General features: G+C 44.6%; 1 protein-coding gene across 1 annotated transcript in view; it reads right to left on the bottom strand.

Annotated features, from left to right (window-relative positions):
- The window catches only part of cacna1bb (calcium channel, voltage-dependent, N type, alpha 1B subunit, b), a gene marked incomplete at both ends in the record, with an annotated part of 257,187 nt that overhangs the window by 30,182 nt on the left and 213,831 nt on the right, over window positions 1–13,174 (bottom strand). Inside the window, 6 exons of the mRNA XM_083638052.1 lie at window positions 5,736–5,882; window positions 6,455–6,584; window positions 7,620–7,783; window positions 8,355–8,464; window positions 8,990–9,097; window positions 10,089–10,194. Of these exons, the coding sequence (XP_083494178.1) occupies window positions 5,736–5,882; window positions 6,455–6,584; window positions 7,620–7,783; window positions 8,355–8,464; window positions 8,990–9,097; window positions 10,089–10,194 (765 nt within the window). The remainder of the gene's footprint in view (window positions 1–5,735; window positions 5,883–6,454; window positions 6,585–7,619; window positions 7,784–8,354; window positions 8,465–8,989; window positions 9,098–10,088; window positions 10,195–13,174) is intronic.

Genomic DNA, 13,174 nt, shown 5'->3' with positions numbered 1-13,174 from the left:
GCTTACATAGATACTCTGGTGTTTTCTGTGTGCAGTAAGGTGAGAGGCAGAGCAGTGTGAGTAACAGACAGCTTACATAGTACTCTGGTGTTTTCTGTATGCAGTAAAGGTGAGAGGCAGAGCAGTGTGAGTAACAGACAGCTTACATAGTACTCTGGTGTTTTCTGTATGCAGTAAGGTGAGAGGCAGAGCAGTGTGAGTAACAGACAGCTTACATAGTACTCTGGTGTTTTCTGTGTGCAGTAAGGTGAGAGGCAGAGCAGTGTGAGTAACAGACAGCTTACATAGTACTCTGGTGTTTTCTGTGTGCAGTAAGGTGAGAGGCAGAGCAGTGTGAGTAACAGACAGCTTACATAGTACTCTGGTGTTTTCTGTATGCAGTAAGGTGAGAGGCAGAGCAGTGTGAGTAACAGACAGCTTACATAGTACTCTGGTGTTTTCTGTATGCAGTAAGGTGAGAGGCAGGGCAGTGTGAGTAACAGACAGCTTACATAGTACTCTGGTGTTTTCTGTGTGCAGTAAGGTGAGAGGCAGAGCAGTGTGAGTAACAGACAGCTTACATAGTACTCTGGTGTTTTCTGTATGCAGTAAGGTGAGAGGCAGAGCAGTGTGAGTAACAGACAGCTTACATAGTACTCTGGTGTTTTCTGTGTGCAGTAAGGTGAGAGGCAGAGCAGTGTGAGTAACAGACAGCTTACATAGTACTCTGGTGTTTTCTGTATGCAGTAAGGTGAGAGGCAGAGCAGTGTGAGTAACAGACAGCTTACATAGTACTCTGGTGTTTTCTGTGTGCAGTAAGGTGAGAGGCAGAGCAGTGTGAGTAACAGACAGCTTACATAGTACTCTGGTGTTTTCTGTGTGCAGTAAGGTGAGAGGCAGAGCAGTGTGAGTAACAGACAGCTTACATAGTACTCTGGTGTTTTCTGTGTGCAGTAAGGTGAGAGGCAGAGCAGTGTGAGTAACAGACAGCTTACATAGTACTCTGGTGTTTTCTGTATGCAGTAAGGTGAGAGGCAGAGCAGTGTGAGTAACAGACAGCTTACATAGTACTCTGGTGTTTTCTGTGTGCAGTAAGGTGAGAGGCAGAGCAGTGTGAGTAACAGACAGCTTACATAGTACTCTGGTGTTTTCTGTGTGCAGTAAGGTGAGAGGCAGGGCAGTGTGAGTAACAGACAGCTTACATAGTACTCTGGTGTTTTCTGTGTGCAGTAAGGTGAGAGGCAGAGCAGTGTGAGTAACAGACAGCTTACATAGTACTCTGGTGTTTTCTGTGTGCAGTAAGGTGAGAGGCAGAGCAGTGTGAGTAACAGACAGCTTACATAGTACTCTGGTGTTTTCTGTGTGCAGTAAGGTGAGAGGCAGAGCAGTGTGAGTAACAGACAGCTTACATAGTACTCTGGTGTTTTCTGTGTGCAGTAAGGTGAGAGGCAGAGCAGTGTGAGTAACAGACAGCTTACATAGTACTCTGGTGTTTTCTGTATGCAGTAAGGTGAGAGGCAGAGCAGTGTGAGTAACAGACAGCTTACATAGTACTCTGGTGTTTTCTGTGTGCAGTAAGGTGAGAGGCAGAGCAGTGTGAGTAACAGACAGCTTACATAGTACTCTGGTGTTTTCTGTGTGCAGTAAGGTGAGAGGCAGGGCAGTGTGAGTAACAGACAGCTTACATAGTACTCTGGTGTTTTCTGTGTGCAGTAAGGTGAGAGGCAGAGCAGTGTGAGTAACAGACAGCTTACATAGTACTCTGGTGTTTTCTGTATGCAGTAAGGTGAGAGGCAGGGCAGTGTGAGTAACAGACAGCTTACATAGTACTCTGGTGTTTTCTGTGTGCAGTAAGGTGAGAGGCAGAGCAGTGTGAGTAACAGACAGCTTACATAGTACTCTGGTGTTTTCTGTGTGCAGTAAGGTGAGAGGCAGAGCAGTGTGAGTAACAGACAGCTTACATAGTACTCTGGTGTTTTCTATGTGCAGTAAGGTGAGAGGCAGAGCAGTGTGAGTAACAGACAGCTTACATAGTACTCTGGTGTTTTCTGTGTGCAGTAAGGTGAGAGGCAGAGCAGTGTGAGTAACAGACAGCTTACATAGTACTCTGGTGTTTTCTGTGTGCAGTAAGGTGAGAGGCAGAGCAGTGTGAGTAACAGACAGCTTACATAGTACTCTGGTGTTTTCTGTATGCAGTAAGGTGAGAGGCAGAGCAGTGTGAGTAACAGACAGCTTACATAGTACTCTGGTGTTTTCTGTGTGCAGTAAGGTGAGAGGCAGAGCAGTGTGAGTAACAGACAGCTTACATAGTACTCTGGTGTTTTCTGTATGCAGTAAGGTGAGAGGCAGAGCAGTGTGAGTAACAGACAGCTTACATAGTACTCTGGTGTTTTCTATGTGCAGTAAGGTGAGAGGCAGAGCAGTGTGAGTAACAGACAGCTTACATAGTACTCTGGTGTTTTCTGTGTGCAGTAAGGTGAGAGGCAGAGCAGTGTGAGTAACAGACAGCTTACATAGTACTCTGGTGTTTTCTGTGTGCAGTAAGGTGAGAGGCAGAGCAGTGTGAGTAACAGACAGCTTACATAGTACTCTGGTGTTTTCTGTGTGCAGTAAGGTGAGAGGCAGAGCAGTGTGAGTAACAGACAGCTTACATAGTACTCTGGTGTTTTCTGTGTGCAGTAAGGTGAGAGGCAGAGCAGTGTGAGTAACAGACAGCTTACATAGTACTCTGGTGTTTTCTGTGTGCAGTAAGGTGAGAGGCAGAGCAGTGTGAGTAACAGACAGCTTACATAGTACTCTGGTGTTTTCTGTATGCAGTAAGGTGAGAGGCAGAGCAGTGTGAGTAACAGACAGCTTACATAGTACTCTGGTGTTTTCTGTGTGCAGTAAGGTGAGAGGCAGAGCAGTGTGAGTAACAGACAGCTTACATAGTACTCTGGTGTTTTCTGTGTGCAGTAAGGTGAGAGGCAGAGCAGTGTGAGTAACAGACAGCTTACATAGTACTCTGGTGTTTTCTGTATGCAGTAAGGTGAGAGGCAGAGCAGTGTGAGTAACAGACAGCTTACATAGTACTCTGGTGTTTTCTGTGTGCAGTAAGGTGAGAGGCAGAGCAGCGTGAGTAACAGACAGCTTACATAGTACTCTGGTGTTTTCTGTGTGCAGTAAGGTGAGAGGCAGGGCAGTGTGAGTAACAGACAGCTTACATAGTACTCTGGTGTTTTCTGTGTGCAGTAAGGTGAGAGGCAGAGCAGTGTGAGTAACAGACAGCTTACATAGTACTCTGGTGTTTTCTGTGTGCAGTAAGGTGAGAGGCAGAGCAGCGTGAGTAACAGACAGCTTACATAGTACTCTGGTGTTTTCTGTGTGCAGTAAGGTGAGAGGCAGGGCAGTGTGAGTAACAGACAGCTTACATAGTACTCTGGTGTTTTCTGTGTGCAGTAAGGTGAGAGGCAGAGCAGTGTGAGTAACAGACAGCTTACATAGTACTCTGGTGTTTTCTGTGTGCAGTAAGGTGAGAGGCAGAGCAGTGTGAGTAACAGACAGCTTACATAGTACTCTGGTGTTTTCTGTGTGCAGTAAGGTGAGAGGCAGAGCAGTGTGAGTAACAGACAGCTTACATAGTACTCTGGTGTTTTCTGTGTGCAGTAAGGTGAGAGGCAGAGCAGTGTGAGTAACAGACAGCTTACATAGTACTCTGGTGTTTTCTGTGTGCAGTAAGGTGAGAGGCAGGGCAGTGTGAGTAACAGACAGCTTACATAGTACTCTGGTGTTTTCTGTGTGCAGTAAGGTGAGAGGCAGAGCAGTGTGAGTAACAGACAGCTTACATAGTACTCTGGTGTTTTCTGTGTGCAGTAAGGTGAGAGGCAGGGCAGTGTGAGTAACAGACAGCTTACATAGTACTCTGGTGTTTTCTGTGTGCAATAAGGTGAGAGGCAGGGCAGTGTGAGTAACAGACAGCTTACATAGTACTCTGGTGTTTTCTGTGTGCAGTAAGGTGAGAGGCAGGGCAGTGTGAGTAACAGACAGCTTACATAGTACTCTGGTGTTTTCTGTGTGCAGTAAGGTGAGAGGCAGAGCAGTGTGAGTAACAGACAGCTTACATAGTACTCTGGTGTTTTCTGTGTGCAGTAAGGTGAGAGGCAGGGCAGTGTGAGTAACAGACAGCTTACATAGTACTCTGGTGTTTTCTGTATGCAGTAAGGTGAGAGGCAGAGCAGTGTGAGTAACAGACAGCTTACATAGTACTCTGGTGTTTTCTGTGTGCAGTAAGGTGAGAGGCAGAGCAGTGTGAGTAACAGACAGCTTACATAGTACTCTGGTGTTTTCTGTGTGCAGTAAGGTGAGAGGCAGAGCAGTGTGAGTAACAGACAGCTTACATAGTACTCTGGTGTTTTCTGTATGCAGTAAGGTGAGAGGCAGAGCAGTGTGAGTAACAGACAGCTTACATAGTACTCTGGTGTTTTCTGTGTGCAGTAAGGTGAGAGGCAGGGCAGTGTGAGTAACAGACAGCTTACATAGTACTCTGGTGTTTTCTGTGTGCAGTAAGGTGAGAGGCAGAGCAGTGTGAGTAACAGACAGCTTACATAGTACTCTGGTGTTTTCTGTGTGCAGTAAGGTGAGAGGCAGGGCAGTGTGAGTAACAGACAGCTTACATAGTACTCTGGTGTTTTCTGTGTGCAGTAAGGTGAGAGGCAGAGCAGTGTGAGTAACAGACAGCTTACATAGTACTCTGGTGTTTTCTGTATGCAGTAAGGTGAGAGGCAGGGCAGTGTGAGTAACAGACAGCTTACATAGTACTCTGGTGTTTTCTGTGTGCAGTAAGGTGAGAGGCAGAGCAGTGTGAGTAACAGACAGCTTACATAGTACTCTGGTGTTTTCTGTGTGCAGTAAGGTGAGAGGCAGAGCAGTGTGAGTAACAGACAGCTTACATAGTACTCTGGTGTTTTCTGTATGCAGTAAGGTGAGAGGCAGAGCAGTGTGAGTAACAGACAGCTTACATAGTACTCTGGTGTTTTCTGTATGCAGTAAGGTGAGAGGCAGGGCAGTGTGAGTAACAGACAGCTTACATAGTACTCTGGTGTTTTCTGTGTGCAGTAAGGTGAGAGGCAGAGCAGCGTGAGTAACAGACAGCTTACATAGTACTCTGGTGTTTTCTGTATGCAGTAAGGTGAGAGGCAGAGCAGTGTGAGTAACAGACAGCTTACATAGTACTCTGGTGTTTTCTGTGTGCAGTAAGGTGAGAGGCAGAGCAGTGTGAGTAACAGACAGCTTACATAGTACTCTGGTGTTTTCTGTATGCAGTAAGGTGAGAGGCAGAGCAGTGTGAGTAACAGACAGCTTACATAGTACTCTGGTGTTTTCTGTATGCAGTAAGGTGAGAGGCAGAGCAGTGTGAGTAACAGACAGCTTACATAGTACTCTGGTGTTTTCTGTATGCAGTAAGGTGAGAGGCAGAGCAGTGTGAGTAACAGACAGCTTACATAGTACTCTGGTGTTTTCTGTATGCAGTAAGGTGAGAGGCAGAGCAGTGTGAGTAACAGACAGCTTACATAGTACTCTGGTGTTTTCTGTGTGCAGTAAGGTGAGAGGCAGAGCAGTGTGAGTAACAGACAGCTTACATAGTACTCTGGTGTTTTCTGTATGCAGTAAGGTGAGAGGCAGAGCAGTGTGAGTAACAGACAGCTTACATAGTACTCTGGTGTTTTCTGTGTGCAGTAAGGTGAGAGGCAGGGCAGTGTGAGTAACAGACAGCTTACATAGTACTCTGCGTTGAGTCGTGGCATAGAGGCGGCTCTGCAGTGGTCGTCCAGGCTGGGGTACGCCTCCACGTCTGAAGTGCTCTCCACTCTCTGCTTCATCTCATCCAAAGTGCTCTCCACTCTCTGCTGCATCTCAACCGATTCCTGAAGCAGAGCAGAGACATATGTCACACCCTCTTCTGGGTTCGACATGGGACCTCAGGAATTTTATTCCCCATTCATTTCTCCATCGATGTTTGATAAAATCCTTAGAAGAAGAGTTTGACAAACCAAGCGAGAGACCAGAGAACATTTCGCTCAGACCAAAAATATATGGGAGAGCGGAGGGGGGGGGATTAAGAGTCAAATCTGACCCTCCAGGGTGAAATGTTCTGTGGTCTCTTATGATTGGGAGTAGCTGAATCACTTGGAGTGTAAACATCTATGGGGAAATGAATGGAGAATTGACTGTCAGGTCCCCTGGGCCAGCTTGAGACTGAAACACTCTATTGCAAGTTCAGATCGTTTTTAGAACATGGGAATAGATGAATACATGAGACGTGTGCGGCCTTGCGTGTCACAGGTTCGCACCCCCCCGTGTTACCTCCGGCTTGGTCGGGCGTCCATATAGGCACGACTGGCTGTGTCTGCAGTGTGTGAAGCTGGATTGGAGGTATGTGTCCTGATCGTTGCACTAGCGCCTCCTCTGGTCGGTGCGTGCGTGTGCGTGTGTGTACCTGAGGTTTGGGAGAGTATGGAACATCCTCTGACTGGCCTCGCTGGAGGCTCCTCCTCCCTGTGGGCCTCTGGGCTGCCTGAGACACGTCTCCAGACTGAGAATGTTTTATGGCACTTCTCCGGTTTAGCCTGTACACACACACACACACACACACACACACACACACACACACACACACACACACACACACAAGCACATGCGCACACACACATACACATATACACATTTATATACACACACACACACACACACACACACACGCAAGCACATGCGCACACACACATACACATATATATATATATACACACACACACACACACACACACACACACACACACACACACACAAACAGCACTGACTGAAACAATGAAATTATCTACTGTATCTATCTATCTACTGTATCTATCTATCTATCTATCTATCTATATATCTATCTACTGTATCTATCTATCTATCTATCTATATATCTACTGTATCTATCTATCTATATATCTATCTACTGTATCTATCTATATATGTATCTACTGTATCTATCTATCTATATATCTATCTACTGTATCTATCTATCTATATATGTATCTACTGTATGTATCTATCTATCTACCGGTATCTATATACCGGTATCTATCTATCTATCTATCTATCTATCTATCTATCTATCTATATATCTATCTATATATCTATCTACTGTATCTATCTATCTATCTATATATCTATATACTGTATCTATCTATCTATCTATATATCTATCTATCTATATATATATATACTGTATCTATCTATCTATATACTGTATGTATCTACTGTATCTATCTATCTATCTATCTATCTATATATCTATCTACTATATCTATCTACTGTATCTATCTATCTATCTATCTATCTATCTATATATATATCTATATATCTATCTACTGTATCTATCTATCTATCTATCTATCTATATATATCTATCTATCTACTGTATCTATCTATCTATATATCTATCTACTGTATCTATCTATCTATCTATCTATCTATCTATCTATATATCTATCTACTGTATCTATCTATCTATCTATCTATCTATATATCTATCTACTGTATCTATCTATCTATCTATCTATCTATCTATATATCTATCTACTGTATCTATCTATCTATCTATCTCGAAGGTCACTCACAATTCCTCCCTAGTGGTCAAGGAGGTGGTGGTGGGGGTGGAGGTGATAGTGGGCGGGGCCTCTGGCTCAGGTGGGGGCGGTGGCTTGGGACTACAGACCGGCGGGTCAGCTTCCTGTATGTGAGTCATGGGCAGCATCGGTCGGAACAGGGCCCCCATCTTACTCTGTAGGGAGTCAAGAGCATACGTTGCAATAAATAAATAAATGCAGCGCATCTAGAAGAATGTTTATTTATTTGTTTCATTCACCTTTATTTAACCAGGAATATTCCCATTGACATTCAGAGTGTCTTTTACAAGGAGTTTGGGATTTTAATGAGACAATGATGACCAGTCAAAAAAGGTGACTATTTCACTGTTATTTTTCAAAAATTGACACTTTGTCATTTTGGTGATGTCATCTAAGGCAGTGATTCTCAACCTTTTTCATATCAAGGATCCATAATTGAGTCCACATTAGGGACACAGACTTTATCTCGGGTCCAAATCAGAGAATATTTTTATTATTAGATGTGATTTTGTCCAGAATTCCATGACTGTATTGTAGATAGAGCGATAACAGAGAAAGTATGATTTTTTTGTCTACATAGTAGTCTACTCTGTTAACTTCTTTTAATAAATAACGGCAAGGTTTAACATTTTTCCTGGGGCCCCACTGGAACCCCGTCAAGGACCCCACGTTGAGAACCACTGACCTAAAGAGTCAATCCCCAGTTTGCGAACTAACACGCTGTACCTGAGTTCCCCCTGAAGCCTGGTGTTGTTGGAGTCTCTTGGCACGGTTATGTTTATAGTAGTCAAAGATCATATGGGCAGCGTAGACCTTCCCCACTGTCAGCTCATTGTCTAGAAGAGGAAACACCAGCAAGACGGCATTAGCAAAACTGTATTAGAGACAGTTTCTCCATTTGACCAGTAGATGGCAGAAGAGGAGCAACAAAGGATAAATACATGGCAGTGATGGAGAGACCGTTTCTGGCTAGGGTGTGTGTGTGCTGAGCAGTGCTTGTCATGTTTAATAGAGAAAGGAGAGAGATTGAAGTTAAGCATTTTTGACGCAGAATAGATAGAGCCAGAGCCAGAGTGGAATACAGAGGATTATCTCTCTCTCACACACACACACACGCACACGCACACGCACGCACACACACACACACGCATACACGCGCACACGCACGCACGCACACACACACACGCGCGCACACGCACACACGCACGCACACACACGTGCACACACACACGCACGCACACACACGTGCACACACACACGCACGCACGCACGCACACACACGCGCGCACACACACACACACACACACACACACACACACACACACACACACACACACACACACACACACACACACACACACATTTGGGCGGGGTCACCAGCAGGTCTACAGTCTTCTGTGGCAGACTGGGCCAGACTCGGTTGATCTCCCTCTTCAGGTCAGCGTCACACAGATGCTGTGCCAGCACCCCTGGGGACAGACCCAGAAATATGTCACCTCACATTCCATCTTCTACACTCCCACAGTATTAGAATGACTATATTTCATGTATAACGCACATTCATCTGTTCAATTGGAGTAATTAATACTGTTAGCTATTTACATTTGATGCATGTTGTGTTATTGGTAATAAACTCATTGAGAGAAATATGTTCATGTCTCTTTAACCCATTGATACCTGATGCCGCATTTGCATGTATATCCTTTATTTGTGTGTGTATTTCTTTAAGACCGCGTGACCCGAAAAAATTTCCGCTTCGAAAATATGGCCACCCAAAAAAAATTCAGCTTTGGATCAGGTATCAATGGGTTAAGATGAGACCGGGGCTAATTTGATGTTGATATAGTGGATTCCGTCTTCTCCAGTAAGGACTTTGCGATCAGACGACACGGGAGGCGCAGCCCATTTTTAGAACCGCTCTCTCATCGGCGCTACGACCTGTCACTCATTCAATTTCAACCCGCCTTCAAAAACCAGCAGTGGCTGTGAAGTGGCACAGACTAAATTATGTAGTATGTAAAGCGCAGCGATTCAACGTCATATTTGAGTCTGGAGAGAGACTAACTTTGTATCGACAATGACAATAAACCCACATTTGCTTTCATTGAAAAGACAAATTCCTCGTATGTAATCTTGCATATTGTGGCAATAAAAGTGATTGTGATTGTGAAAAGAAGAATCGTGTGAGTTATGTCAGAAAACATATCGACTGAAGGCTCACACTCTCATGCTAGTTTTGGATTGTACAAAATCTGCAGCAAAGCATTGATCAGAATTCACATTAACGTCAGACTACAAACTACAAAACCCACCATCATTAACGTCAGACTACAAACTACAAAACCCACCATCATTAACGTCAGACTACAAACTACAAAACCCACCATCATTAACGTCAGACTACAAACTACAAAACCCAGCATCCCTCATTGATGGACTTTGTAGTTTTGAGTCTCTCACCAGATGCCAGTTTGATCTCCAGGGCGGTGCGGATCAGGGCCATCAGTGTGGAGGTGAAGTGCACTGTGTTGTTCTCCGCAATGGGCATGTTCATCCTCACCAATCGCTGAGAGGAACAGAAGCAAATGGGAGGGGCCATGAACCACGACCAATGATCAGTAGCTCAGGGGAAGGGGGAGGGATTTAAGACTTAGTAGTCTATCATGAAAATGTGAATCCTCCAGGTGATGGTTGATGATTAATGAGCTGCTGACTTTGTTATTAAAAAAATCTTTGTTGTTTTTGTTAAAAATTATAAAATCTTTTCTTTCTTTTTTTATCCCATTTTCTCCCCATGGCCAATTACCCCCTGCTATCCTGGCCATTACTCCACCCCCTCTGCCGATCTGGGGAGAGCCGTAGACTAGCACCATGCCTCCTCCGACACATGCGCCGTTGCCAGCTGCTTCTTTTCACCTGACTGCGGGGAGCTTCACCAGCAGGACGTAGCACGTAGGAGGATCATGCTATTCCCACCAGTTCCCTTCCGCCCCGAACAGGTGCCCCGACCGACCAGAGGAGGCGCTAGTCCCACCCGCAGACACGGCCAATTGTGTCTGTTGGAAGGTCTGACCAGGCCGGGAATGGCCCGCTGTCAGGAATTGAACCCGGGTCTCCACGGTGGTACAGCAGGCGAGTGCTGTAACCTGTACCTACAGTATACAGTGTATACTGTATATACAGTATAGTGTGTATACTATTCACACTACACCTGTACCTATACCAATGATCACATGTGCAGTTGACTTGTTTTGTGTTGTTTCAGTCCAGCACACAGAAGGGCTTCTCCACCAGCACAAAGCAGCAGGTGGAGAAGATCCAGCACAAAGCAGCAGGTGGAGAAGATCCAGTCTAGGCAAACAAAAGATTGGGCAGGGCCACTGGGCCCTTTCTTGTCTTTAACAGATGCATGCTGGGAAGTGCTGTTTATAGCTGCTGCTGTTGCTACGAGACTATTGCTAATCCACTGGAAGCACAGCACACTTTGGATCAAAGTTGAAATGTGATTAACTTCTAGAGCTCGGCACTCTAAGCACTAAAACATGCTAATCTCTCAATGCTGTTGGGGACACATGCAACAGCATGTGCTGTCTATAGAGAGCCAAAGTGAACGTCACTCCCTGCTTCAGCACTGTACCAGAGATTTTCATCCGCCATTCATTTTCCCATAGACATTTTGTAAAATGCTTATAAAAAATAGTCTTACTTGGTCAAACCAAACGGTTCAGCTATATTTAGAATCGGGAGAGACCATAGAACATTTCACTCAGACCAAAACTTAAAAAGAAAACATCGAAAAAATATTGAAAAAATATTTTCTTTAAACCCGCATTTTTTTACGCTTTGGTCTGCGTGAAAAGTTATGTGATCTCTCCTGTTTCTAAATATATCTAAACCGTTTGGTTTGAACAAGTAAAACAATTTTATCAGCATTTTCCGAAATGTCTATGGGAAAATAAATGACGGATGAAAATCTCTGGTGCAGTGCTGAAGCAGGAAGTGACGTTCACTCTGGCTCTCTATTGAAAATGACAATAATGGGGGGAAAGTGTGCTGGAAAGAGGGTGATTGTAGAGTGTATGAGAGAGCATCATGCTATGACTTTGTGCTGTCAAGTAGCCTACTAGTACGATGCTCTCTGAGTAGTGTCATTAACAGTTCTTTTTAAGCATGACACCTCGTTGAGTATTATGTCTAAAAAGTGTGAAATGATATAGCATGCATGAAACCACAATTAGCACAATTAGCTATGCAAAAGGGAAAGTGTAGGTCATGAAGTGAAATAGTGTAAATCCACGCTGGGACCATAACAGAGATGGAGAGAGGAGAGGCAAGGAACGCAGGAGGAGGAGGAGGAGGAGGAGGAAGAGGAGGAGGAGGGGAGTTGGTGGGTTGATTGATAAGCCTTTATGCATGTAGCATCTCACATGTAGTGTCTCTCCCAGGAGAGAGAGAGAGAGAGAGAAAGAGAGGGAGAGAGAGAGGGAGAGAGAGAGAGAGAGGGAGAGAGAGAGAGGGAGGGAGAGAGAGGGAGAGAGGGAGAGCGAGAGAGAGAGAGAGAGAGAGAGAGAGAGAGAGAAAGACAACTGCAGATGTGTATGGGCAGCTTGCATACAAATGCAGCAACACATATTGTGAATACAAACACACAAATAGCACACACAGACCTGCCCATATCTTCACACACACAGACACACACACACACACACACACACACACACACACACACACACACACACGCCCATATCTACATGCCAATACGTGGACAGACATATGCACATGTGCGAATGCACACACACTCATGCAGATATATACACCTTTCACACCAAGGGTCCAACCAGGGTTAATCCCGGGTTGATTATGGATGTGAAAGGGTTAACTCGGGTTGCCCAACTCGGCTTGGCAACGGGACCAGCAGCCTGTACTACGAAGCTAGTTTAATGCCTTATCCGAGTAAGTTTGAGTTTAAACCTGTAAAGCCGTACTACAAAGCAAGTTAACTTTCAATCACCATGGCAACTGACGCTGCAAAGCTAACCTGGTCGCGACCAGGTTAGCTTCAGAGGATAAGATCAAAATCCATGAGAGACCCATATAATCGGCTCTCTGGAGTCACTCACCATTCATAAGATCGCCATATGAAAAATAGATTGCAGTCAACTGAGAATAGAACAAGCAAAACATTCGTGGCTCTGTAGGCTACATAATTAAATTAAGCCTACTACCACTTTATGTCTTAACAGCTCAACGATGCGTGGAGAAATATGATCACTATTAATCACCGCGGCGCATATCATGAATGGACCCTCAAATGGAGTCAGGGTGATATTCTCCTACATGCCAGAAAAGCCTATACATATAATATAGATATGGGATAAATATGGGATAGCCCCAATACTAAATATGCCGGCTATTCTTGCATCTTTCAGCTGGAACTGTGTCCTGTAGGCTGTATGCCAATATATGAGCAAAAATAGGCTAGTTTTTATCAATGATAACTATGCCCGCATCGTCTCAATTCAGTTCAGCAGTTTTCTCTTTTATAG

The sequence above is a fragment of the Poromitra crassiceps genome (genome assembly GCF_964638095.1).
Source record: "Poromitra crassiceps genome assembly, chromosome: 6".
NCBI lineage: Eukaryota > Metazoa > Chordata > Actinopteri > Beryciformes > Melamphaidae > Poromitra > Poromitra crassiceps.
Note: the sequence above shows the minus strand (reverse complement) of the source record. Positions and strands in the feature narration are given on the sequence as shown.